The sequence below is a fragment of the Oncorhynchus keta genome, chromosome 14 (assembly GCF_023373465.1).
Source record: "Oncorhynchus keta strain PuntledgeMale-10-30-2019 chromosome 14, Oket_V2, whole genome shotgun sequence".
Classification (NCBI taxonomy): Eukaryota; Metazoa; Chordata; class Actinopteri; order Salmoniformes; family Salmonidae; genus Oncorhynchus; species Oncorhynchus keta.
This window is the reverse complement of record NC_068434.1, coordinates 44,424,999-44,450,186: the sequence shown is the minus strand read 5'-3', so window position 1 is coordinate 44,450,186 and position 25,188 is coordinate 44,424,999. Positions and strand designations below refer to the sequence as shown.

Genomic DNA, 25,188 nt, shown 5'->3' with positions numbered 1-25,188 from the left:
TTCGTGTCGTCTGAGATTCCCAAAGATTGGAAAGCAGCTGCGGTCATCCCCCTCTTCAAAGGGGGGGGGGGACACTCTTGACCCAAACTGCTACAGACCTATATCTATCCTACCATGCCTTTCTAAGGTCTTCGAAAGCCAAGTCAACAAACAGATTACCGACCATTTCGAATCTCACCATACCTTCTCTGCTATGCAATCTGGTTTCAGAGCTGGTCATGGGTGCACCTCAGCCACGCTCAAGGTCTTAACCGCCATCGATAAGAAACATTACTGTGCAGCCGTATTCATTGATCTGGCCAAGGCTTTCGACTCTGTCAACCACCACATCCTCATCGGCAGACTCGACAGCCTTGGTTTCTCAAATGATTGCATCGCCTGGTTCACCAACTACTTCTCTGATAGAGTTCAGTGTGTCAAATCGGAGGGTCTGCTGTCCGGACCTCTGGCAGTCTCTATGGGGGTGCCACAGGGTTCAATTCTTGGACCGACTCTCTTCTCTGTATACATCAATGAGGTCGCTCTTGCTGCTGGTGAGTCCCTGATCCACCTCTACGCAGACGACACCATTCTGTATACTTCCGGCCCTTCTTTGGACACTGTGTTAACAACCCTCCAGGCAAGCTTCAATGCTGTACAACTCTCCTTCCGTGGCCTCCAATTGCTCTTAAATACAAGTAAAACTAAATGCATGCTCTTCAACCGATCGCTACCTGCACCTACCCGCCTGTCCAACATCACTACTCTGGACGGCTCTGACTTAGAATACGTGGACAACTACAAATACTTAGGTGTCTGGTTAGACTGTAAACTCTCCTTCCAGATCCATATCAAACATCTCCAATCCAAAGTTACATCTAGAATTGGCTTCCTATTTCGCAACAAAGCATCCTTCACTCATGCTGCCAAACATACCCTTGTAAAACTGACCATCCTACCAATGCTCGACTTTGGCGATGTCATTTACAAAATAGCCTCCAATACCCTACTCAACAAATTGGATGCAGTCTATCACAGTGCAATCCGTTTTGTCACCAAAGCCCCATATACTACCCACCATTGCGACCTGTACGCTCTCGTTGACTGGCCCTCGCTTCATACTCGTCGCCAAACCCACTGGCTCCATGTCATCTACAAGACCCTGCTAGGTAAAGTCCCCCCTTATCTCAGCTCGCTGGTCACCATAGCATCTCCCACCTGTAGCACACGCTCCAGCAGTCACCCCCAAAACCAATTCTTTCTTTGGCCGCCTCTCCTTCCAGTTCTCTGCTGCCAATGACTGGAACGAACTACAAAAACCTCTGAAACTGGAAACACTTATCTCCCTCACTAGCTTTAAGCACCAACTGTCAGAGCATCTTACAGATTACTGCACCTGTACATATCCCACCTATAATTTAGCCCAAACAACTACCTCTTTCCCAACTGTATTTAATTTATTTATTTATTTTGCTCCTTTGCACCCCATTATTTTTATTTCTACTTTGCACTTTCTTCCATTGCAAAACTACCATTCCAGTGTTTTACTTGCTATATTGTATTTACTTTGCCACCATGGCCTTTTTTGCCTTTACCTCCCTTCTCACCTAATTTGCTCACATTGTATATAGACTTGTTTATACTGTATTATTGACTGTATGTTTGTTTTACTCCATGTGTAACTAACTCTGTGTCGTTGTATCTGTCGAACTGCTTTGCTTTATCTTGGCCAGGTCGCAATTGTAAATGAGAACTTGTTCTCAACTTGCCTACCTGGTTAAATAAAGGTGAAATAAAAATAAAAATTTTAAAAACCCGCTCCATTTCCAAAAGGAGGAAATATTGTCCAACTTCACATTGTTTTTTTCACTTGGTATCCAAAGTACTATTGATTTCTCAGCTCAGATAGGCAAATGCATGATGCAATATTCAAGCATCTCCCAATCTAAGAGTCAAGCGAGGAACACACGAGTCTAATCAAAATATGCGCAAAAACATGTCTAGCTACAAACTGAAAAACAATAAGGTTCAGAATGTGATGATCTGTTGTCGCTCTGCATGGGTTGTTGTTCCGCCAGCCTCTGACTGAGCAGGAGATTGACAGTCATCACTTGTAAGAGCATTTGAAAGCCCTGGACCGTAAAACGTTCATCTACATTTTGCTTATTAAAAGCATCCATAATCGACATAATCGCTGCAGAGGCGCGCTGCATTTGCGACTCCTACGTAAATCGTTTCCAATTTCACGCTTTACCCCCATCTTTAGATATTGAATAATTTTCAGAATCGCAACGGGGACATTTAATTCTACTCTCCTTCCTCTGATAGTTCCACATAATGAAGATTGAAACGAGATGGGGGTGAGGTAGATGGGTGTATGTAGCTCCTTTGTGTAACTGTCAGACAGACAGAGAAAGACAGACGAATGAACGGTCACTTCCCTTATAGAACAAGCTCATCCAGTGCCTTGTGTGTCCTCGGCATTAAGACATTAGTTGAATAACACGGTGAATCAAGTAGGCCGCCAGCTAATTATCAATTAGCAAAGACAAAAAGGGCCAATGGGAAAGCTAAGAGATCTATGGGCTTCATAAGCAGCTCTATGGTGATAAACATATCGTTTCCCAAGGCAAAAACCCTGTGCTACCCAGGAGCACAGGTACAGGTTATCACAAGAATTTAAAAAAAACTGTAACCAGTGCCTGCAACCTGGTTCAGGTTGTCAGTCAACCTACCAGGGTATTTACAAACAGCACAGGAATGAAATCATCAACGTGTATTGATCAAATCTTTACTAATGCTGCAGAAATTTGCTTGAAAGCAGTATCCAGATCCATAGCATGTAGTGATCACAATATAATAACCATATCTAGGAAAACCAACATTCCAGAGGCTGGGCCTAATATAGTGTAAGAGGTCATACAAGAAGCTTTGTAGTGATGCATATGTTGATGTAAAGAATATTTGCTGGTCTGTGGTGTGTAATGAGGAGCAACCAGACGCTGCACTTGACACATTTATGAAATTGCTTTCCCAGTTACTAATAAACACACAACCATTAAGAAAATGACTGTAAAACTGTCAAATCTCCTTGGATTGATGAGGTATTGAAAAATTGTATGGTTGAGAGGGATGAGGCAAAATGTATGGCAAAATAAGTCTGGTAGCCCAACTGATTGGCAAACGTATTGCAAATTAAGAAACCGTGTGAGTAAAATAAATAAAAATATACTATACTATGAAACAAAGATAAATGATATAAAGATATGACAGAAAATGATGTAAAATTCCGTAAAGTCAGTGTGAAAGAGGTGGAAAAATGAATGTTGTCAATCAACAATGACAAGCCACCGGGGTCTGACAATCTGGATGGAAAAATGGAAAATGCCTGAGGATAATAGAGGATGATATTGACACATCTTCAATTTGAGCCTGCTAGTAGAAAGTGTGTTCCCTTAGGCCTGGAGGGAAGCTAAAGTCATTCCAATACCCAAGAATAGTAAAGCCCCCTTTACTGGCTCAAATAGCTGACCAATCAGCCTGTTACCAACCCTTAGTAATCTTTTGGAATAAATTGTGTTTTACCAGATACAATGTTATTTCACAGTAAACAAATTGACAACATACTTTCAGCACGCTTATAGGGAAGGACACTCAACAAGCACAGTACTTACACAAGTGACTGATGATTGGCTGAGAGACATGTATTGATAAAATGGTTGTTGGGGCTGTCTTGCTAAACTTCAGTGCAGCTTTTGACATTATCGATCATAGTCTGCTGCTGGAAAAACGTATGTGTTTCGGCTTTACATCCCCTGGAATAACGTGGATAAAGAGTTACCTGTCTAACCAAACACAGAGGATGTTCTTTAATGGAAGCCTCTCAAACATAATCCCGGTAGAATTAGGAATTCCCCAGGGTAGCTGTAAAGGCCCTTTGCTTTTTTCAAATTTTTACTAATGACATGCCACTGGCTTATGTAAGGCCAGTGTGTCTATGTATGCGGATGACTCAACACTATACACATCAGCTACTACAGCAACTGAAATTACTGCTACACTTAACAAAGAGCTGCAGCAAGTTTTGGAACAGGTAGCAAGGAATAAGCTAGTCCTAAATATTTCCAAAACTAAAAGCATTGTATTTGGGACAAATCATTCACTAAACCCTAAACTCCAACTACGTCTCGTAATGAATAATGTGGAAATTGAGCAAGTTGAGGTGACTAAACTGCTTGGAGTAACCCTGGATTGTAAACTGTCATGGTCAAAACATATTGATACAACAGTAGCTAAGATGGGGAGAAGTCTGTCCATAATAAAGCGCTGCTCTGCCTTCTTAACAACACTATCAACAAGGCAGGTCCTACAGACCTTTTGTCACACCTAGACTACTGTTCAGTAGTGTGGTCAGGTACCACAAAGAGGAACTTGGGAAAATTGCAGTTGGCTCAGAACAGGGCAGCACGGCTGGCCCTTAAAGTACACGGAGAGCTAATATTAATGACATGCATATCAATCTCTCATGGCTCAAAGTGGAAGAGAGATTGACTTCATCATTATTTGTTTTAGTAAGAGCTGTTGACAAGCTGAATGTACCGAGCTGTCTGTTTAAAATACCAGCACACAGCTCGGACACTCATGCATACACCACAAGACTTGCCACCAGAGGTCTCTTCACAGTCCCCAAGTACAGAACAGACTATGAGGGGCACACAGTACTACATAGAGACATGACTACATGGAACTCTATTCCACATCAGGTATCTGATGCAAGCAGTAAAATCAGATTTTAAAAGCAGGAAAAATACACCTTATGGAACAACGGGGATTGTGAAGAGGCACACACAAAAAGACACATGCATACGCACACATTGTTGTATGGTGGTAGTGAACATTTTGTGTTGTGGATATGTGGTGGTGTAAAATTTTTATGTGATGTACTGTTTTATCTTTAGCTCATTCAGTACAAACATAGTTCACCGTTTTATATTTTGTTTCACTGTAGACGTTGGATTTTCACATACACCTTAGAAAAATACATTTAAACTCAGTTTTTCACAATTCCTGACATTTAATCCTAGTAAAAATTCCCTGTCTTAGGTCGGTTAGGGTCACCCCCTTATTTTAAGAATGTGAAATGTCAGAATAATAGTAGAAATAATGATTTTCTTCATATTTTATTTCTTTCATCACATTCCCAGTGGGTCAGAAGTTTACATACACTCAATTAGTATTTGGTAGCATTGCCTTTAAATTGTTTAACTTGGGTCAAACGTTTTAGGTAGCCTTCCACAAGCTTCCCACAATAAATTGGGTGAATTTTGGCCCATTCCTCCTGACAGAGCTGGTGTAACTGAGTGATGTTTGTAGGCCTCTTTGCTCACACATGCTTTTTCAGTTCTGTCCACAAATGTTCTATAGGATTGAGGTCAGGGCTTTGTGATGGCCACTCCAATACCTTGACTTTGTTGTCCTTAAGCCATTTGCCACAACTTTAGAATAATGCTTGGGGTCATTGTCCATTTGGAAGACCCATTTGCAACCAAGCTTTAACTTCCTGACTGATGTCTTGAGATGTTGCTTCAATATATGCATGTAATTTTCCTCCCTCATGAGGCCATCTATTTTGTGAAGTGCACCAGTCCCTCCTGCAGCAAAACACCCCCACAACATGATGCTGCCACCCCCCGTGCTTCCCGGTTGGGATGGTGTTCTTCGGCTTGCAAGCCTCCCCCTTTTTCCTCCAAACATAACGATAGACATTATGGCCAAACAGTTATATTTTTTTAATCAGACCAGAGGACATTTCTCCAAAAGGTATGATCTTTGTCCCCATGTGCAATTACAAACCGTAGTCTGGCTTTTTCATGGCGGTTTTGGAGCAGTGGCTTCTTCCTTGCTGAGCAGCCTTTCAGGTTATGTCGATATAGGACTTGTTTTACTGTGGATTTAGATACTTTTGTACCTGTTTCCTCCAGCATCTTCACAAGGTCCTTTGCTGTTGTTCTGGGATTGATTTGCACTTTTCGCACCAAAGTATGTTCATCTCTAGGAGACAGAACGTGTCTCCTTCCTGAGCGGTATGGTGGCTGCGTGGTCCCATGGTGTTTATACTTGCGTACTATTGTTTGTACAGATGAACGTGGTACCTTCAGGTGTTCGCAAATTGCTCCAAAGGATGAACCAGACTTGTGGGCGTCTACAATTTTTTTTCTGAGGTCTTGGCTGATTTCTTTTGATTTTCCCATGATGTCAAGCAAGGAGCCACTGAGTTTGAATGTAGGCCTTGAAATAGATGTATTTTTTTTAATTTCACCTTTATTTAACCAGGTAGGCCAGTTGAGAACAAGTTCTCATTTACAACTGCGACCTGGCCAAGATAATCCACAGGTACACCTCCAATTTACTCAAATGATGTCAATAAGCCTATCAAAAGCGTTTAAATCCAACACATAATTTTCTGGAATTTTCCAAGCTGTATAAAGGCACAGTCAACTTAGTGTATGTAAACTTCTGACCCACTGGAATTGTGATACAGTGAATTATAAGTGAAATAACCTGTCTGTAAACAATTGTTGGGAAAATTACGTGTCATGCACAAAGTAGATGTCCTAACTGACTTGCCAAAACTATAGTTTGTTCACAGGAAATTTGTGGAGTGGTTGAAAAACGAGTTTTAATGACTCCAACCTAAGTGTATGTAAACTTCTGACTTCAACTGTATATTTAATGTGGGTACTTGGTGTTTTTGGACCCAAGGAAGAGCAATGGGGGTCGCTAAAAAATACAAAATAAATACTAGACGTACAGTATTTGCGTTGAGCGTAATACAAATAAATACTAGACGAACAGTATTTGCGTTGAGCGTAATACAAATAAATACTAGACGAACAGTATTTGCGTTGAGCGTAATACAAATAAATACTAGACGAACAGTATTTGCGTTGAGCGTAATACAAATAAATACTAGACGAACAGTATTTGCGTTGAGCGTAATACAAATAAATACTAGACGAACAGTATTTGCGTTGAGCGTAATACAAATAAATACTAGACGAACAGTATTTGCGTTGAGCGTAATACAAATAAATACTAGACAAACAGTATTTGCGTTGAGCGTAATACAAATAAATACTAGACGAACAGTATTTGCTTTGAGCGTAATACAAATAAATACTAGACGAACAGTATTTGCGTTGAGCGTAATACAAATAAATACTAGACGAACAGTATTTGCGTTGAGCGTAATACAAATAAATACTAGACGAACAGTATTTGCGTTGAGCGTAATACAAATAAATACTAGACGAACAGTATTTGCGTTGAGCGTAATACAAATAAATACTAGACGTACAGTATTTGCGTTGAGCGTAATACAAATAAATACTAGACAAACAGTATTTGCGTTGAGCGTAATACAAATAAATACTAGACGTACAGTATTTGCGTTGAGCGTAATACAAATAAATACTAGACGAACAGTATTTGCGTTGAGCGTAATACAAATAAATACTAGACGAACAGTATTTGCGTTGAGCATGTTCCTGCTGTCAGCCTCTCCAGCTTTCAGTAGCTCTGTGGGTGGTGTTGCTAGGCTGCCCTGTATTAGGAGCAGTGATTCTAGTGGCTAACCTCCATTAAGCCTCTGTAGTCTCTGCCCTCACACCGCTGCTTGATCTGGTTGGCTGAGGGGCTGGAAGTGGCTACAGCCTCAGGTAATAACTGACCTACCACACAGTCACTCCATTACCGCTCCCCATAGGTCAGAAATTATAATACAGGTCATAATGGCAGACCGAGGAGCAGGGGCAGAGCCAGAGGCACGCTGGTTTGGTAGACTGTACACGTTTGTCTTCAACGTAACGACACACAGAGGCGTGCAGTGGAGAGAGGGAGTGTGCAGTCCGTGTCAGAGAGACAACAAAAACAAAAATGCAGTGAAGAAATGCAATCTTTTGTTGTGTTGTCTCTCCCTGTGCTGTAGCTCTGTGCATCAATAGAAGAGGAACCATGACCTTGTACCACACAGTAAAGTATGCCAGCTTCTTCTTAAGTGGGGTGCATATGCCTCTGAAGCCACATTCAGGGTAGTAAACAAACATAAGTTCAATAATAATAATAATTGACAAGGATAGAGAATAGCAGGGGGGCCCATCCTGCTAAAGCCATGCTAGGGGAAACACTGATAGTAACTATGGTGATGTTCGTACCGGGATCATCCAGTTGGCCAGGTCTCCCATCTTAGAAACCTGCATGGCTCCCAGCATCGTCAAGTTGATGTGACCACTGCAGAGTAGACAAACAATCACCGTATCAATCAATCTATACATCAATTAACTAACCCAATCAGTCCATCAATCACCAACAAGGTAAACGTGGCAAATAGAGACATAAAGAGGTTTTGATACCTCGTCGAAGGCATGAGAAACATCAACTGTGTTCTGAGTTATAGAGAGAATGATGTTGGGTTGTTCCACATGATTAAACATGTGCTATTAAACTATGAAGACATTCTAATTAACTCTGTGTGGGAGGGGTGAGGAGGAAGATGGTTTCAATTTGTAACTCTGGTAATAGGACAGCTGGTGTAATCAGACAGGTGGCAGGCAATTAGAATAGCCATGTTCCCTCGCCTTCACCTCACCTCTGAGACAAGACAAGGAGACATTGTGCCACAGGGAGAGAGAGACCTGAGCTACACACACAACGACAGGCCAATGTCATGCGTTTCAGAAATCTCTGCCGAAACCCACCCAAAACTATTTACGTCACCTTCACCGGATCAACTTTTGACACCAGTGGCACCATGCTCAGATCAAAGAGGGACAGTGTGTATGCGTCTCTCTCTCTCTCTGGGAAGGGCACACACAGCCAGATACCCTGTAAAATCAGAGCATAGACACTGCAGTGCAATGACTCACTATAACCAGCATGTGTGTGTGTGTGTGTGTGTGTGTGTGTGTGTGTGTGTGTGTGTGTGTGTGTGTGTGTGTGTGTGTGTGTGTGTGTGTGTGTGTGTGTGTGTGTGTGTATGAGCCATGTCTTTGTGCGGTCTCTGGCACATTGGCCATTAGCCCTCTGTATTTATGAATCTTATTGGATTTCCACGGGTGGACAAACAGATCTACTTCTATAGGGTGGGTGGGCCGAGTCTCAGCTGATCCAGAAATCAATATCAACCCGTGAATTATCGCCATCGCTTTTGCCGAGCTGCATGGTCAACAATAGCTAACAGCTAATATACAAGGCGTACACATCAGGGCTTGGCCATGGTTGTTAAGCAGCATTTCATGGTTTCATGGCAGTTTTGTTGAACTCAGACGACATCTACTTATCTAATATACACTATATGACCAAAGGTATGTGGACACCTGCTTGTCGAACATCTCATTCCAAAATCATGGGCATTAATATGGAGTTGGTCCCCCTTTGCTGCTAGAACAGCCTCCACTCATCTGGGAAGGCCTTCCATTAGATGTTGGAACATTGCTGCGGGGACTTGCTTCCATTCAGCCATTCAGAGCATTAGTGAGGTTGGGCACTGATGTTGGGCGATTAGGCCTGGCCCACAGTCGGCTTTCCAATTCATCCCAAAGGTGTTTGATGGGGTTACAGTCAGGGATCTGTGCAGGCCAGTCAAGTTCTTCCACATCGATCTCGACAAACCATTTCTGTATGGATCTCACTTCGTGCACAGGGGCGTTGTCATGTTGAAAAAGGAAAGGGCCTTCTTATCTAGAATGGCATTGTATTAAGACTTCCCTTCACTGGAACAAGGGGCCTAGCTCGAACCACAAAAAAACAGTCCCGGACCCTTATTTCTCCTCCACCAAACTTTACAATTGGCACTATGCATTGGGGCAGGTAACGTTCTCCCGCCAAACCCAGATTTGTCCGTTGGAATGGAAGATGGTGAAGCGTGATTCATTACTCCAGAGAACACGTTTCCACTCCTCCACTCCAGCCAACGCTTGGCATGCGCATGATGATCTTAGGCTTGTGTGTGGTTGCTCGGCCATCAGAAACCCCTTTCATGAAGCTCCCGACAAACAGTTGGAGCTGACATTGCTGACGTTGCTTCCAGAGGCAGGTTGGAACTCGGTAGTGAGTGTTGCCACCCGAAGAAAGATTTTTACGCACTACACGCTTCAGCACGCGGTCCCGTTCTGTGAACTTGTGTGGCCTACCACTTTGCGGCTGAGCCGTTGTTGCTCCTAGACATTTCTACTTCACAATAACAGCACTTACAGTTGACCGGGGCAACTCTAGCAGGGCATAAATTTGTAAAGGTGGCATCCTATGACGGTGCCAGCGTTTGTCTATGGAGATTGCATGGCTGTGTGGTCAATTTTATATACCTGTCAACAATGGGTGTGGCTGAAATAGCCAAATCCACTCATTTGAAGGCGTGTCCACCTACTTTTGTCCATGTTGTGTATATCATCCCAAGGTCTCGACAGAAAACGGGATGTTTTTGATGCTCCACTGTCCAAGCTAATCCTAGTGTCTCTTTCTCAGTGTCAATATCCTGATCAGTGAGTCTCCGATTCCATATTCAATAGGACTTCATGTGTCTCACAAAGGGTCATTATGCTTCATGGCATCCACATCTTGTCAATAATGGTCAGACAACCACTACTTTTAGAGACAACCCCAACATGCGCCCGCTCTCCCACCCACCCACCCACACGACACACAACACAAACTTCCTGCCCCCTCATCCCTACACTTTCCCTCTCCTGATCACCCTTAGCCTAAACAGTTACCCGATCATTCAGCCCTAACCTATCCCCCTACAGTTTGACTATAACGCACAAACAAAAACACAGAGCCCTCTGTCTCGGTGACTTCAAACAGCAATAAATCAGTTATACTGCCGTTACCCTCTGATCATGGCAAACGATTCGTCACTGGAGAAGTAGGAAGCTCCTGGAAGCACAGTCACCGTTTCTTTACCTGCACAAACACAGGGGGAAATGTCAACATCTCTCATAAACGAGATAGTTTGCTTTGTTTTCGTGTGTGTGTGTGAGGCAAAAATCACTTACCGGCGTTAATGAGGTCAGCATCCACTTCGTCTTCTGTGGGGTAGGGGCCCTACACAGAACACACACATTCATCACACAATGACACACATCCGGTCTCTAAGCACCATAACCACACACACACACACACACACACACACACATATTTTCTCTCCCTTCAACAAAGGAACAGTGCTTGTTTCTTTACAGCACTATAAAAGGAGGAGGAGGGGGGGAGGAAGAGAGCTTCTGACATCATATCTCTTTACCTGACATTCATAATTGGGGAAACATTCTCACAAATGAGGCATTGGCATATTTCTGCGGAAATTTCTCTTGACAACAGAATTGATGTGAAAGGCTTGGTGGAGCTGCAGTCTTTGTTAACACAGCCCACAGCTGTGTGTACAAATAATGGATGGAGGAAAAAGAAGGCAGATGGTCGCAATCACCACAATGTTGGGTTGAGAATCCGGCACGTTTCAGAACGTCAGTCCCAACACCTGTTGTCAAACCATGTTAGTATGGTTTTACAGTGAGGGGGGTTTATATGAGCGTTTTACCAATCCCAGGATGCCGTTCTCGCTTTGCAGGTGGACAGTTATGTCAGGTTGGATGAAGTTGCTGGCCAGCATGGGGATGCCAATGCCCAGGTTAGCTGACAGGGGTTAACGTTAAAGAACACACACTGAATACATGGAAGACATACTCGTTCCCTGATCTCATCTGATTCTGCACTACCGATGCCAAAACCTGGGTTAACTGATGGGGTTGGTTTGTCGAGGATAATGAACTTTCCCAATTTCAAATCAAATTGTATTGGTCACATACACAGATTTAGCAGATGTTATTGCGCGTGTAGCGAAATGCTTGTGTTCCAAGCTCCAACAGTGGAGTAGTGTTTAACAATTCACACAAATCTAAAAGATAAAGAATGGAATTAAGAAATATATGAATATTAGGACGAGCAATGTAGGAGTGGCATTGACTAAAACACAGTAGAATACAGTATATACATATGAAATGAGTAAAGCAGCATGTAAACACTATTAAAGTGACTAGTGTTCCATTATTAAAATGACCAGTGATTCCATGTCTATGCACAGTTGAAGTCAGGAAGTTTACATACACTTAGGTTGGAGTCATTAAAACTTGTTTTACAACCACTCCACATTTCTTGTTAACAAACTATAGTTTGGCAAGTCGGTTAGGACATCCACTTTGTGCATGACAAGTCATTTTTCTAAAAATTGTTTACAGACAGATTATTTCACTTATAATTCACTGTATCACAATTCCAGTGGGTCAGAGGTTTACATACACTAAGTTGTCTGTGCCTTTAAACAGCTTGGACAATTCCCGAAAGTAGTTTTCGAAGATTCTGATAGGCTTAATTGACATAATTTGAGTCAATTGGAGGTGTACCTGTGGATGTATTTCAAGGCCTACCTTCAAACTCAGTGCCTCTTTGCTTGACATCAAGGGAAAATCTAAAGAAATCAGACAAGACCTCAGAAAAAAATTGTAGACATCCACAAGTCTGGTTCATCCTTGAGAGCAATTTCCAAACGCCTGAAGGTACCACGATCATCTGTACAAACAATAGTACGCAAGTATAAACACCATGGGACCACGCAGCCGTCAAACCGCTCAGGAAGGAGACGCGTTCTGTCTCCTAGAGATGAACATACTTTGGTGCGGTAAGTGTAAATCAATCCCAAAACAACAGCAAAGGACCTTGTGAAGATGCTGGAGGAAACAGGTACAAAAGTATCTATATCCACAGTAAAACGAGTTCTATATCGACATAACCTGAAAGGCCGCTCAGCCAGGAAGAAGCCACTGCTCCAAAACCGCCATAAAAAAGCCAGACTACGGTTTGCAACTGCACATGGGGAAAAAGATTGTACTTTTTGGAGAAATGTCCTCTGGTCTGATGAAACAAAAATAGAACTGTTTGGCCATAATGACCATCGTTATGTTTGGAGGAAAAGGGGGAGGCTTGCAAGCCGAAAAGCACCATCCCAACTTTGAAGCACGGGGGTGGCAGCATCATGTTGTGGGGGTGCTTTGCTGCGGGAGGGACTGGTGCACTTCACAAAATAGATGGCATCAAGCCCTGACCTCAATCCTATAGAAAATTTGTGGGCAGAACTGAAAAAGCATGTGCGAGCAAAGAGGCCTACAAACCTGACTCAGTTACACCAGCTCTGTCAGGAGGAATGGGTCAAAATTCACCCAACTTGTAGTGGGATGCTTGTGGAAGGCTACCCATAACGTTTGACCCAAGTTAAACAATTTAAAGGCAATACACTCAATTAGTATTTGGTGGCATGTAAACTCCTGACCCATTGGGAATGTGATGAAAAAAATAAAAGCTGAAGAAAATCATTCTCTGTACTACTATTCTGACATTTCACATTCTTAAAATAAAGTGGTGATCCTAACTGACCTAAGACAGGGAATTTTTACTAGGATTAAATGTCAGTCATTTTGAAAAACTGAGTTTAAATGTATTTGGCTAAGGTGTATGTAAACTTCCGACTTCAATTGCACCAATATAGTAGTACATTTAAACGCTTTTACTATTAATCCACGTTTTGCTGAGATGTCATTGATGATTTGTTCAGTCAACTCCCATTTCATGTTCAAGGATACCATACATCCCATCCTCAAACTCCAGAGCTGCCCGGCGAATGATCCTCTCTCGTACGATGTCAGAGTCCTTCTTTGGTTTTGGCTTCTCTGCTTGGGCCTTCTGCACTGTACGCCTCTGAAGAGTGGAGAGAGAGACAATTCAGTCATTTCGGTTTAGTACCAATTGATTACCCACACTTCCATATTGACTATTCCCAGGTTTTTCCAGAAATCCTGGTTGGAGGTTTTCAGATTTCCTGCTTATTCCCTCCTAGTTTCGAGAATCTTCCAACAGAGATATCTGGAAAACCTGAGAATTTTGGGATTGTTAATGGAACTTTTGCAACTCTTTTTAAACAGTAATACTTCCACTCATTTGATTCCTCATGGTACTAGAACAGGGTAGAGAGGACTTGATTGCACATCAACTTAGTCCAAAAGATAACAGGAAGTCTATAATTCATAGGAAATAACGAGAATTTTGCAACCCCGTATGAATCCACTGAGATGTCTGGAGGCCCACCTCTATCCTCTTTTCGTAGCTGCCTCCCTTGATGATCCTATGGATGTAGATGCTGGGGATGTGGATGTCCTCTTCAGCAAACGTCCCCACATCCACCACCTCCTCTACCTACACACAGATAGAGTTGGAGGATGAAGCATTTTATATCACCTTTATTTAACCAGGTAGGCTGGTTGAGACCAAGTTCTCATTTACAACTGCGACATGGCCAAGATGAAGAAAAGCAGTGTGATCAAGCATGAATCAACAGAGTGCCGTTGGTCACTCAAAACACTGATCCTAGGGGGTTAACTAAAGCCACACTCCTCGATCTCTGTTTCCAACCACTGTGATGGATTCACATTTGTAAAATACAACGTTCAATTTTTTCATTCTGGTCTTTGTTTACGGCTGATAGAGGGTGGAAACAGAGCTTTAGAGAAGTGTGTCTTTAAACCTCTCTTTTTCTATCTGCTAACAGGGAGCAGGTACCACGCTGTATTAATTTCCCCAGCTTTGACAACCACCAAGCCTGGAGTAAGCTGCTTTCATGCGACAGCTTGGCAGTGGGGCCTTTAGAGGTCGAGCCCAGGGGAAAGGGCCTGATCCTGGGATCAGAGGTGATGGAAGGTGGGTACAGGTTCTGTCCATCACAAGAAGAAACCCGGTGTTACATTACAAGCTCTGTCCCAATGTTATTAGATTTAGAAGGACTTGGAATGGTCCAAGTATGGCCTGAAGAAGGGGTGTTGGCAAGGGTTTCAAGAAGCATCACAATCATCATCTCAATTGCCTTCATCGCCATCATGATCATCAGTAATCCATTAGTGTCAACCATAAGGGAATTACACAATGTGGAGGTGAAGACACCATTACTGACTGTGTCACTTAGCAAGGAATCTAAACCCCAATCATACCAGCCACATAACAGAAGCTATGACGACTAGCAAAGATGATAGCTAAAGTTCATTAAAAAAGCTTTCAAATGAACCAGTCTCAGTTGGCTGGTTACTAAGCAACATTTTCAGAAAGCTTCCTGCTAAATGAATTACTTCCAGAGTGTGTCCTGGGTTCTGCCTGAGATATGTTCCCCATGTTATTTAATGAGACATTCATTGTAATGGGTATTGATCCCAGGAAGAAAGAGGTCAACGTGACTCGGTGAAAAGGGCAGAAGGTAAACACTATCTTCCTTTCTAGAACCCGGTGACGAGAGATATTTTGGACAGTTACACACGTCTATTTACCAGAAGTACGTTCAGCAAGGGAAATGGCTAGTTTGTGAATGTTAACACAAGCTGACACATTCCGCTTGGTTTGTGTTAAATCGCAAACGTTAGCTAGCTGTCGTAGAAGGTGGTGTGCTGCAAAAGTAAGTGTCTGTTTTGGGTCTAAACCTTTTTGCAAGAATATCAACATCTTTGGAGAGAGCCCATTGTTTTCCGACCCCTTCATCCCATCGTCGTGTGCTGTTTGTTATGGTACCCCAGTAGCCTATGAAGAGCAGCATGAGATAACAACAACACTTTCTGCTGAAGTAGACCCTCGCTAAGCTTTAGAGATACAGAGAGGGAGGGTGAGAGAGAGTGAGAGGAAGAGCGAGAGAGAGAGAGAGAGAGATCGGGAAGAAAGAGAGAGAGGGGGAAGTGACAGAGAGAGAGGGGGGGAGAGAGAGGCGGGGGGAGACAGAGTGAGAGAGAGAGAGAGAGAGAGAGAGAGAGAGAGAGAGAGAGAGAGAGAGAGCAGGAGAAGAAAGAGAGAGAGGAGGAGGGAGAGGGGGAAGTGACAGAGAGAGAGGGGGGAGAGAGAGGCGGGGGGAGACAGAGTGAGAGAGAGAGAGAGAGCAGGGGAAGAAAGGAGACAGAAAATGCTAGAGAGAGGAAGAGGGGCTCAGGGACTCTTTCAGGAGCAATAATCTTATAATACGATGCTGAAATCATCCCTCTTCATAAAGACTCAGAGGGGAGACACTTCAGAGAGGGAGAGGTAGGCCAAATCGACTTGCAGAAACGAGGAAAAAAAGAGATCTCTACAGAAAGGAGGACAACATAAATTGCAGCCCTCTACTTTCCCCCTACATTCTCCACTCCAATGTAACAGAGGATATTATATATTTATTGCATTCACACATGGGGGCAGCAGGTAGCCTAGTGGTTAGAGCGTTGGGCCAGTAACTGAAAGGTTGCTGGCTCGAATCCCTGAGCTGACAAGGTAAAAATCTGTCGTTCTGCCCCTGAACAAGGGCAGTTAACCCACTGTTCCCCGGTAGGCCGTCATTGTAAATAAGAATTTGTTCCTAACTGACTTCCCTAGTTAAATTATTTTTTAAAAAGGGAGACGACAGGTGGGCATTTACAGACACATAGAATTGAGTCCTTCCTTATCTCAGCTTCCTCTCCCTCCACACTCTACAATGACTGACTGAGACAAGCCAATGGGTAAAAGCCAAAAGGATTCCATCTAAGCGTTGTCATGGCTACAGGGGCTTTGGTGGTTAGCCGGGCGGTTCAGGGCAGTAAAGTGATTGAGGCGAGTTCTCTCTCTGGGTTAAATCTCTGATAGTGCGAAAGGGGAGCCAAGGGCGGGGATGAGAGACTGGACACTTTGCTAGGGGCTGATGCAGCATCTGACACAAGCAGATGCACACACACGGAATGCAAGCACGGACACACACACACACACACACACACCAAAGTTTCCCTTAGCAGGTAATTGCAGGCTTTTGGACAATAAAATGAATTAGAAGCCAATAAAATTGCAAGTGGCCAAATTGTCTGGGTTAATTCTACATTTGTTGTAAGCCCAGCTAGTATGGACACTGACATTTGTGAATCTGATGCAGCCGAAGAGCTACTGCCCCCTTACCCGGGAAAGCACCGAACAGACAGGGACGTTGAACCATCGAAAAGATGCGCAAATATGATGAGAACTACATTGATTTGGGATTCACTTATATTGGGAGTAGTGCCTTTCCTCAGCCACAGTGTGTTACATGTGCAAAAGTACTATCTCACAACTCGATGAAAACGTCACTCTTGGGCAGACATTTAGAAACAAAACATGACAATTTGAAAAATAAGCCACGGGAGTTTTTTGAGCGAGAATAAAGCTGACTTTCGAGTAGTAAGACAAGTATAAAAGCAACAGATAACATTAATAAGAAGGGGCTAGAAGCGTCTTATATGGTGAGTTACCAAGTGGCTAGGACAGGCAAGCCCCATAACTATTGTGGAGGGCTTAATACTTCCTGCTGCGGCGGATATGGCTGGGACAATGCTGGGGGAAAAGGCCCCAAAAAACTATACAGACAATGACCTCATCAAACAACGCTGTTTCACAACGCATCAGTGACATGGCAGGAGATGTTTTGAAGCAATTACTGCTTCACATAGAAGCCAGTGAATTCTATGCGTTACAGCTGGAGGAGTCAGCAGACGTGGCGGGCCTGGCACAGCTCCTGGTATATGTCTGTTACAGCTGGAGGAGTCAGCAGATGTGGCGGGCCTGGCACAGCTCCTGGTATATGTCTGTTACAGCTGGAGGAGTCAACAGATGTGGCGGGCCTGGCACAGGTCCTGGTATATGTCTGTTACAGCTGGAGGAGTCAGCAGATGTGGCGGGCCTGGCACAGCATGGTATATGTCTGTTACAGCTGGAGGAGTCAGCAGAGGTGGCGGGTCTGGCACAGCTCCTGGTATATGTCTGTTACAGCTGGAGGAGTCAGCAGATGTGGCGGGCCTGGCACAGCTCCTGGTATATGTCTGTTACAGCTGGAGGAGTCAACAGATGTGGCGGGCCTGGCACAGCTCCTGGTATATGTCTGTTACAGCTGGAGGAGTCAGCAGATGTGGCGGGCCTGGCACAGCTCCTGGTATATGTCTGTTACAGCTGGAGGAGTCAACAGATGTGGCGGGCCTGGCACAGCTCCTGGTATATGTCTGTTACAGCTGGAGGAGTCAGCAGATGTGGCGGGTCTGGCACAGCTCCTGGTATATGTCTGTTACAGCTGGAGGAGTCAACAGATGTGGCGGGCCTGGCACAGCTCCTGGTATATGTCTGTTACAGCTGGAGGAGTCAACAGACGTGGCGGGCCTGGCACAGCTCCTGGTATATGTCTGTTACAGCTGGAGGAGTCAACAGACGTGGCGGGCCTGGCACAGCTCCTGGTATATGTCTGTTACAGCTGGAGGAGTCAACAGACGTGGCGGGCCTGGCACAGCTCCTGGTATATGTCCGTTACGTTTTTGGGGGGTCAATTAAGGAAGACATCCTCTTCTGCAAACCACTGGAAACCAGGAGAGAATATTTTTAAAGTTCTGGGCAGCTTCGTGACATCAAATGGACTTTGTTGGTCAAGATGTGTTGGTATCTGTACTGATGGCGCAAAAGCCATGTCAGGAAGACATAGTGGAGTGGTAAAGCGAGTGCAAGCAGTTGCTCCCGACGCCACTTGGGTACACTGCAGCATCCACCGAGAGGCTCTTGCTGCCAAGGGAATGCCTGACAGCTTGGAAGACGTTTTGGACACCACAGTGAAAATGGTTCACTTTGTTAAAGGAAGAGTCCTGAACTCCCGTGTATTTTCTGAACTATGCAATGATATGGGCAGCAACCATGTAACGCTTTTACAACAAGCAGCAGTGCGCTGGTTATCAAGGGGCAAAGTATTGACGCGAGCGTAAAGTTTTCTTTACTGACCATAATTTTCACTTGTCTGACCGCTTGCATGATAAAGAGTTTCTCACACGACTGGCCTATCAGGGTGATGTTTTTTCTCACCTGAACCCTGATCTGAACCCAGGATTACAGGGACTCTCCGCAACTATATTCAATGTGCGGGACAGAATTGAGGCTATGATTACAAAATTGGAGCTCTTCTCTGTCTACATTAACAAGGACAACACACAGGTCTTTCCATCATTGTATGATTTTGTGTGTGCAAATGAACTCAATGTCAAATGTGATATAGCGAAGCACCTGAGTGAGTCGGGTGCGCAATTACGCAGGTACTTTCCCAAAACGGATGACACAAACAACTGGATTCGTTATCCCCTTCATGCCCTGCCTCCAGTCCACTTACCAATATCTGAACAGGAGAGCCTCATTGAAATTGCAACAAGCAATTCTGTGAAAATATAACTTCATCAACCACATACCTTGCAACCACGTACCTATGTGAGAGTGGATTATCAGCCTTCACTAGCATGAAAACTAAATATAGGCACAGACTGTGTGTGGAAAATAATTTAAGACTGAGACTCTCTCCAATACAACCCAACATTGCATCTGTTCAAGCACATCCTTCTCATTAACCTGTGGCAAGTTATTCACAATTTTTGATGAACAAATACAGTTTTATATGTAAGATAGTTAAATAAAGAGAAAAGTTATTGATTATTATTATATTATTATTTGTGCCCTGGTCCCATAAGAGCTCTTTGTCACTTCCCACGAGCCGGGTTGTCACAAAATATCACACTCATTCTTTGTTTAATAAATGTATTCTATAGTGTGTGTGTGGCAGGCTTACAATGATGGGAAAAAACAACATTTGAGAGAGTGCGCTGACCCTGGTGCTAGAGGGGGTATGCAGCTGGAGGTTGAGTGTTTGAAGGAGTACGGAACTATAAAAAGTTTGGGACCACTAGTTTAGAGCAATCAGGCAAGGTTTTCCAGATTAGTGGAGAACTAGGCTTTTTTTAAAATAAACTGCTTCAGACAGGTTGCAGCTGTGCCAGTGAGTGATTGACAAGGCATGCTAGAGGTTCATATTCCCTTTCTCTAGTTGTCAATAGCGCTCCGGTGTGACCTTAGTGGTTGAACGTATGGAGGGGGGATGATTGTAGAATAGTTTCTATAAGTCTTCCGTATGTGCTTCAATAGCCTACATTCTAGATACCCGATTCAACCACCAGCCCTGCTGCCTTAGAGGATGATGGTGATAGTGAAGATGAAGATGACATTGTAAGGGGGGTGTTACACCACCCACCTACCCATGTCTCTCTACCCTGCCTCACTCGAAACACAGTCTGTCCTCAGCTCAGTTTAGAGCTATTGCCTAAGCTAAGCCAAGCCCAGCCAGCACAATAAACAAACTCAGCCAATTTAAATATTATATGTGTATAAAGGGCCCAGTGTGGCTTTGATCTGTGCGGTGGGGGTGTGAGTGGGGCTGCAGCAGGGCTCAGCAGGACAGAGCAGAACTGGAATGAATCAAAAGACAATGAAACACACAGGAACGCAAACGCACACACAAACCACCAAGCGACACACATACATATGTTAATTGATATTCCTGTGTCTGTAGTAGCATTTTCACATCAATGAGAGCGGGAAGAGGCTTGAAGTGACCTGGGAGGGAGACACCGGGAATGAAAGGTCCACTGGGAAACACACACACACCTTTTTTTAGTCTGTGTGTTCTTTTTGAGAACTGAGCGCTGTCAGGGCATATTCATCTCAAACTGATGGGCATACAGTGTGTATATGTGTGTGTGCCTTTGTCCTAGTGTGTTGTGGTTAGCTGTGCCCAGCATATTCACCTCCTTCAGCCCCAGTCATATTATTAGATCAAAACGTCAAGTCAAGGCACAGCTCGCTGATGTGATCAATGGAAATGAACAAGACAGGAGTTACACCCACACACACACACACTAGGCTGTTGATAAGACCTTTTTACAAATCCACGGATGTGAATGAACTGCTGTGACCCAGCCCTGTACCACCTCAGCTGTGTGTGTGTGTGTGTGTTTGTGTGTTGACATTAAGGGACATTCAGACAAATTGCTCTGATCAGTACACATATGAAGGGCATCCATTTCTCTTTGAGTGGAGGCTCAGCCTTTTCTAAACCTTCATTGTATACCAAGGAGCCAATCAAAAGCGATGAGTACTTCGCTACTTCAGTCATCTCTCTCAGCACTCACTCTCCCTATCTCCCTCCATGCTCCTTTCCACACAGACAAAGCCACACCCCCTGTCACTCAAGGAGCACATTTGTTGTTCCTCCTCGACAAGGGCTGCAGTTCAAACTCATAAAAGACACACCCTCACCTTATGCCCTTGGGGGAATCCCCATCACCATTTTTGAGGGAGGTCCAAATGATTAGCCAAGCAAGGGTAGTTTGCAACGTAAGCCCATCAGCCCTCGTTTTTAGTCGAGTTGGCGAGTGTACAATTATGTTCACTCCGGGGCCTGAAACTCCCCATAATGCAATTCGTGATGATTGTACATCCGCTAAGAAAAGTCAGCCAAAAAGTATAACCTCGACGTCAATATGGAGTGAACATACAAGTGTAAGTAAAAATGAATGTAAATCAGTTAGAAATTGTGCTACTAATACACGACGGCACAAACACATCTCGTAAAAGTAATGACATTTTTGTTTGGTTAGCTTTTGGAAATTGTAGAAATAAAACATTTTCGCAGGAGTTTTTATGTTATTTAGCTCATTGATTTGCTAGCTATCGTACAGTAGGCATATATTAATAATTATATATTTCATGTAAGTAGACATGCAATCATAATTGACTGTAGCGCATATAAACCACCCACAAGCTACCGGTAGCTAAAAACACAATCATCTTGGGATGAAATAGTGACGAATTTCCGGTCATGGGCGGTCCATTTAAAAATCATTACTTCCTCCCTCGCCCCTTGCCATGCAAGTGTATTTAAAAAAAAATGTTTTTATTAACAACAAATCAATACAGGAAGTACATGTGGGAACACAAGTATATATAAATAATATACAAAAGGACAATTGGGCTAGGGGGTACAATATCACAATACACAAGGACCATACACTTATTAATCTAACAGCTTTTTTATTAGTAGAGTATTTAGTTGTCTTAAAATACAGTTCAATTTATTTTTGTAAGGTAAGAAAATGTGGTGTTTTGTTTGTAAATTTACATTTGTGAATATGAAATTTGGCCAAAAGAATAATGAAATGAATTACACAAAAACGTTTCAGCTTATTTCTATCGTAGGTAAAGAATCCAAGCAGTACATCTCTCCACAATAGTGTAAGATCTTCATAAATGTGTTCAATTATAAATCTACTGATGTCTTGCAACAGTTTTCTTACATGAATACAATGCCAAACAACATGCAACACTGTTACTTAGTGGTCATTAGAAAAGGAACAATTTGAGTGTACGTTTTCCTTAAACTTCTTCATATAATGGTTGGCAGGATAATGTTTTTGCCCCACTGTACCTACTTCCTAATATAATGGGTACGGTTTCTCCACAGAAAGTTGAAAAGCATCTGGTCTATCTCCTTGCTTATTTTACCGTCAAGATATAAAGATAGAGCACCATATGTTAGTCTAGAGATAGCTGCAGCCTTGGTTATTAGGACTCTTCCTTTTAAAGATAAGTCCTTCTGTAGCCATTGATTTAGCTTCTTCTGGGTTTTTTAATAAGAGGGTTAAAATTTAGTAAGCCTCTCGACTTCTGATCCTTTGTAATGGTTATGCCTAAATATGTAAGTTCTTCTTTTACTGGAATACCATAATATGAAGGTGTCACACAATCTTTGACAGCCATGAGTTCACATTTATTAATGTTAAGATATAGACCAGACGCTTTGGAAAAGGATTGTATCACATTGATTGATATGGAAATTTGGTTAGCGTCTTTCAGAAAAAGTATAGTATCTGTCAGCCAGCTGGCTTATAATAATTTCTTTACCAGCTATGGAAATACCTTGTACAGGACTATTATTTAAAGAATTTGTAAGAAGTTCATTGATTAATAAAAACAGGTATGCAGAGATAGGACAACCTTGCCTAATTCCTCTCTTTAACTCAAATCTAGGTGAGGTGCCACATTTCAATTTGATAGAGCTGTTACCATTTGTATAGAGAGTCTTAATAGACTTACAGAAGAAAATACCCAAAGCCAAGTCTCTCAAGGGAGTGGAAGAGAAAGTGATGTTTTACTGTGTCAAATGCTTTATAAAAATCTAAAAATAATATCAATCAATCAAATGTATTTATATAGCCCTTCGTACATCAGCTGATATCTCAAAGTGCTGTACAGAAACCCAGCCTAAAACCCCAAACAGGAAGCAATGCAGGTGTAGAAGCACAGTGGCTAGGAAAAACTCCCTGGAAAGGCCAAAACCTAGGAAGAAACCTAGAGAGGAACCAGACTATGTGGGGTGGCCAGTCCTCTTCTGGCTGTGCCGGGTGGAGATATTATGAAGCTATCCTCGGTTGTTAGGCCTGAGCAGTCAAGTATGTCTAATTTACATTTACATTTATCAGACGCTCTTATCCAGAGCGACTTACAAATTGGTGCATTCACCTTATGACATCCAGTGGAACAGTCACTTTACAATAGTGCATCTAAATCTTAAAGGGGGGAGAAGGATTACTTATCCTATCCTAGGTATTCCTTAAAGAGGTGGGGTTTCAGGTGTCTCCGGAAGGTGGTGATTGACTCCGCTGTCCTGGCGTCGTGAGGGAGTTTGTTCCACCATTGGGGGGCCAGAGCAGCGAACAGTTTTAGTCTAATACTAGTCTGATATACTACTTACTGATATTGTTAGAAATATGTATGTTCCTCATAAAGCCAGACTGTGTTTCCATCAATGATTGCATCCAGGACTTCTTTAATTATTTTTGCAAGTAATAAGGCTAATTAATATCTTATAGTCATTATTAAGAAGACAAATTGGGCGCCGGTTATCGATGAGCAGCACTTATTTTTTAGGCTTAGGTATCAGTGCTATTAACCCCTGACTTATTGTAGGAGGGAGAACATTGTTTTTAATAGTCTCTAAAAATACTTAAAATAGGAAGGGAGCTACTTGTTCAGAAAATAATTTATACAATTCTGATTCTACCAACATCTGGTGATTTATTGTTCTTTAGATGTTTGATAGACTCTAAAATCTCTTCAACTTTGATGGGTTCATCACACTGTTTCGATTCTATATCACTGATAGAGTAAACATTATTCAGTGAATCAAAAAACATATATCTGTGGATTCCTGACAGTACGTAGAGCTATACAATTTTCTGTAAACATTTCTACAGTATTTAGCAAATAATTTTTGGTAACCTGTAATAACACCATCAATTTCTAGCTTATGGATAGTGTTATTTGTAGAGTGAAATTTCTCAAGTCTAAAGAAATAGGATGAATTCTGTTCTCCCTCCTCAATCCATTTTTTCCTAGATCTAATAAAGGCTCCTTCTGCTTTTAATCTATATATATTATCCAGTTTATTTTGTAACTCAATCAGTTCCATCTTCTCCTCCCCCGAGAGGGCGGCTGGGGACCTCTGAGAAAGGGAAGTTATCTTAATGATCACATTTTCCTCCTCAGCTCTTCTGGTCTTAGCAAGATTACTACCATATTTTCTAAGGTATTTGGACAGCTCAAGTTTAAAGAGCTCCCAGTTCTTGCAATAAGATTTTTCTTCACAAGCCCTTTCCCAAAAGTGTGAAAGCAGATCTTTAACCTCAAATATAACGATATAATGATTTAATAACGAGCTATTTAGCATCCAGTAGGATGCTCTACCAAGGTTAGTATCAGGGGTAAATATTTTGATATCAATGTAAATGGCCCTGTGAAGGGAGTAGTACAAATATTTGTTGTAACACACTCACTATCAATACATTTGGATATAAGCCAAAAATCTATTCTGGATTGTCTGGAGCCTGTTTTGTTACTCCAAGTGAATGATCTGTCGGCCGGAAACCTCTCTCTCCATTTATCAGTAAGATCAAACTTTTCCATTAAAAGTATTAAACCCAAATTCTGATTGGTTGGCCTACCTGGGGGCCATCTATCAGTTGAATTATCTATAGTAATGTTAAAGTCCCCTCCTATCAATAATAACAAATTTGGAAATTTAGATAAACAATGATGTATATGTTTCTCTATAGATTCAGGAAACTCATAATAATAATATAATATCATTCTCATGTTTGGTGTTGTACCCATAGAAATTTACAGTAATTAGCATGTCATTGTAACTGATCACAAGACAAATAAAGGTACCAAAGGGGTCACATTCCGAGT

At 42.5% G+C, this 25,188-nt stretch overlaps 1 protein-coding gene across 2 annotated transcripts in view; it reads right to left on the bottom strand.

The window, feature by feature from the left end:
• oxct1a (3-oxoacid CoA transferase 1a) overlaps positions 1-25,188 on the bottom strand; it is a 114,750-nt gene that overhangs the window by 43,221 nt on the left and 46,341 nt on the right. For both annotated transcript variants that reach the window (XM_035786208.2, XM_035786209.2), the window contains exons 8-13: positions 14,167-14,274; positions 13,665-13,779; positions 11,570-11,664; positions 11,031-11,079; positions 10,866-10,938; positions 8,193-8,268 (exon numbers count right to left, since the gene is read on the bottom strand). In XM_035786208.2, the coding sequence (XP_035642101.1) occupies positions 8,193-8,268; positions 10,866-10,938; positions 11,031-11,079; positions 11,570-11,664; positions 13,665-13,779; positions 14,167-14,274 (516 nt within the window). The remainder of the gene's footprint in view (positions 1-8,192; positions 8,269-10,865; positions 10,939-11,030; positions 11,080-11,569; positions 11,665-13,664; positions 13,780-14,166; positions 14,275-25,188) is intronic.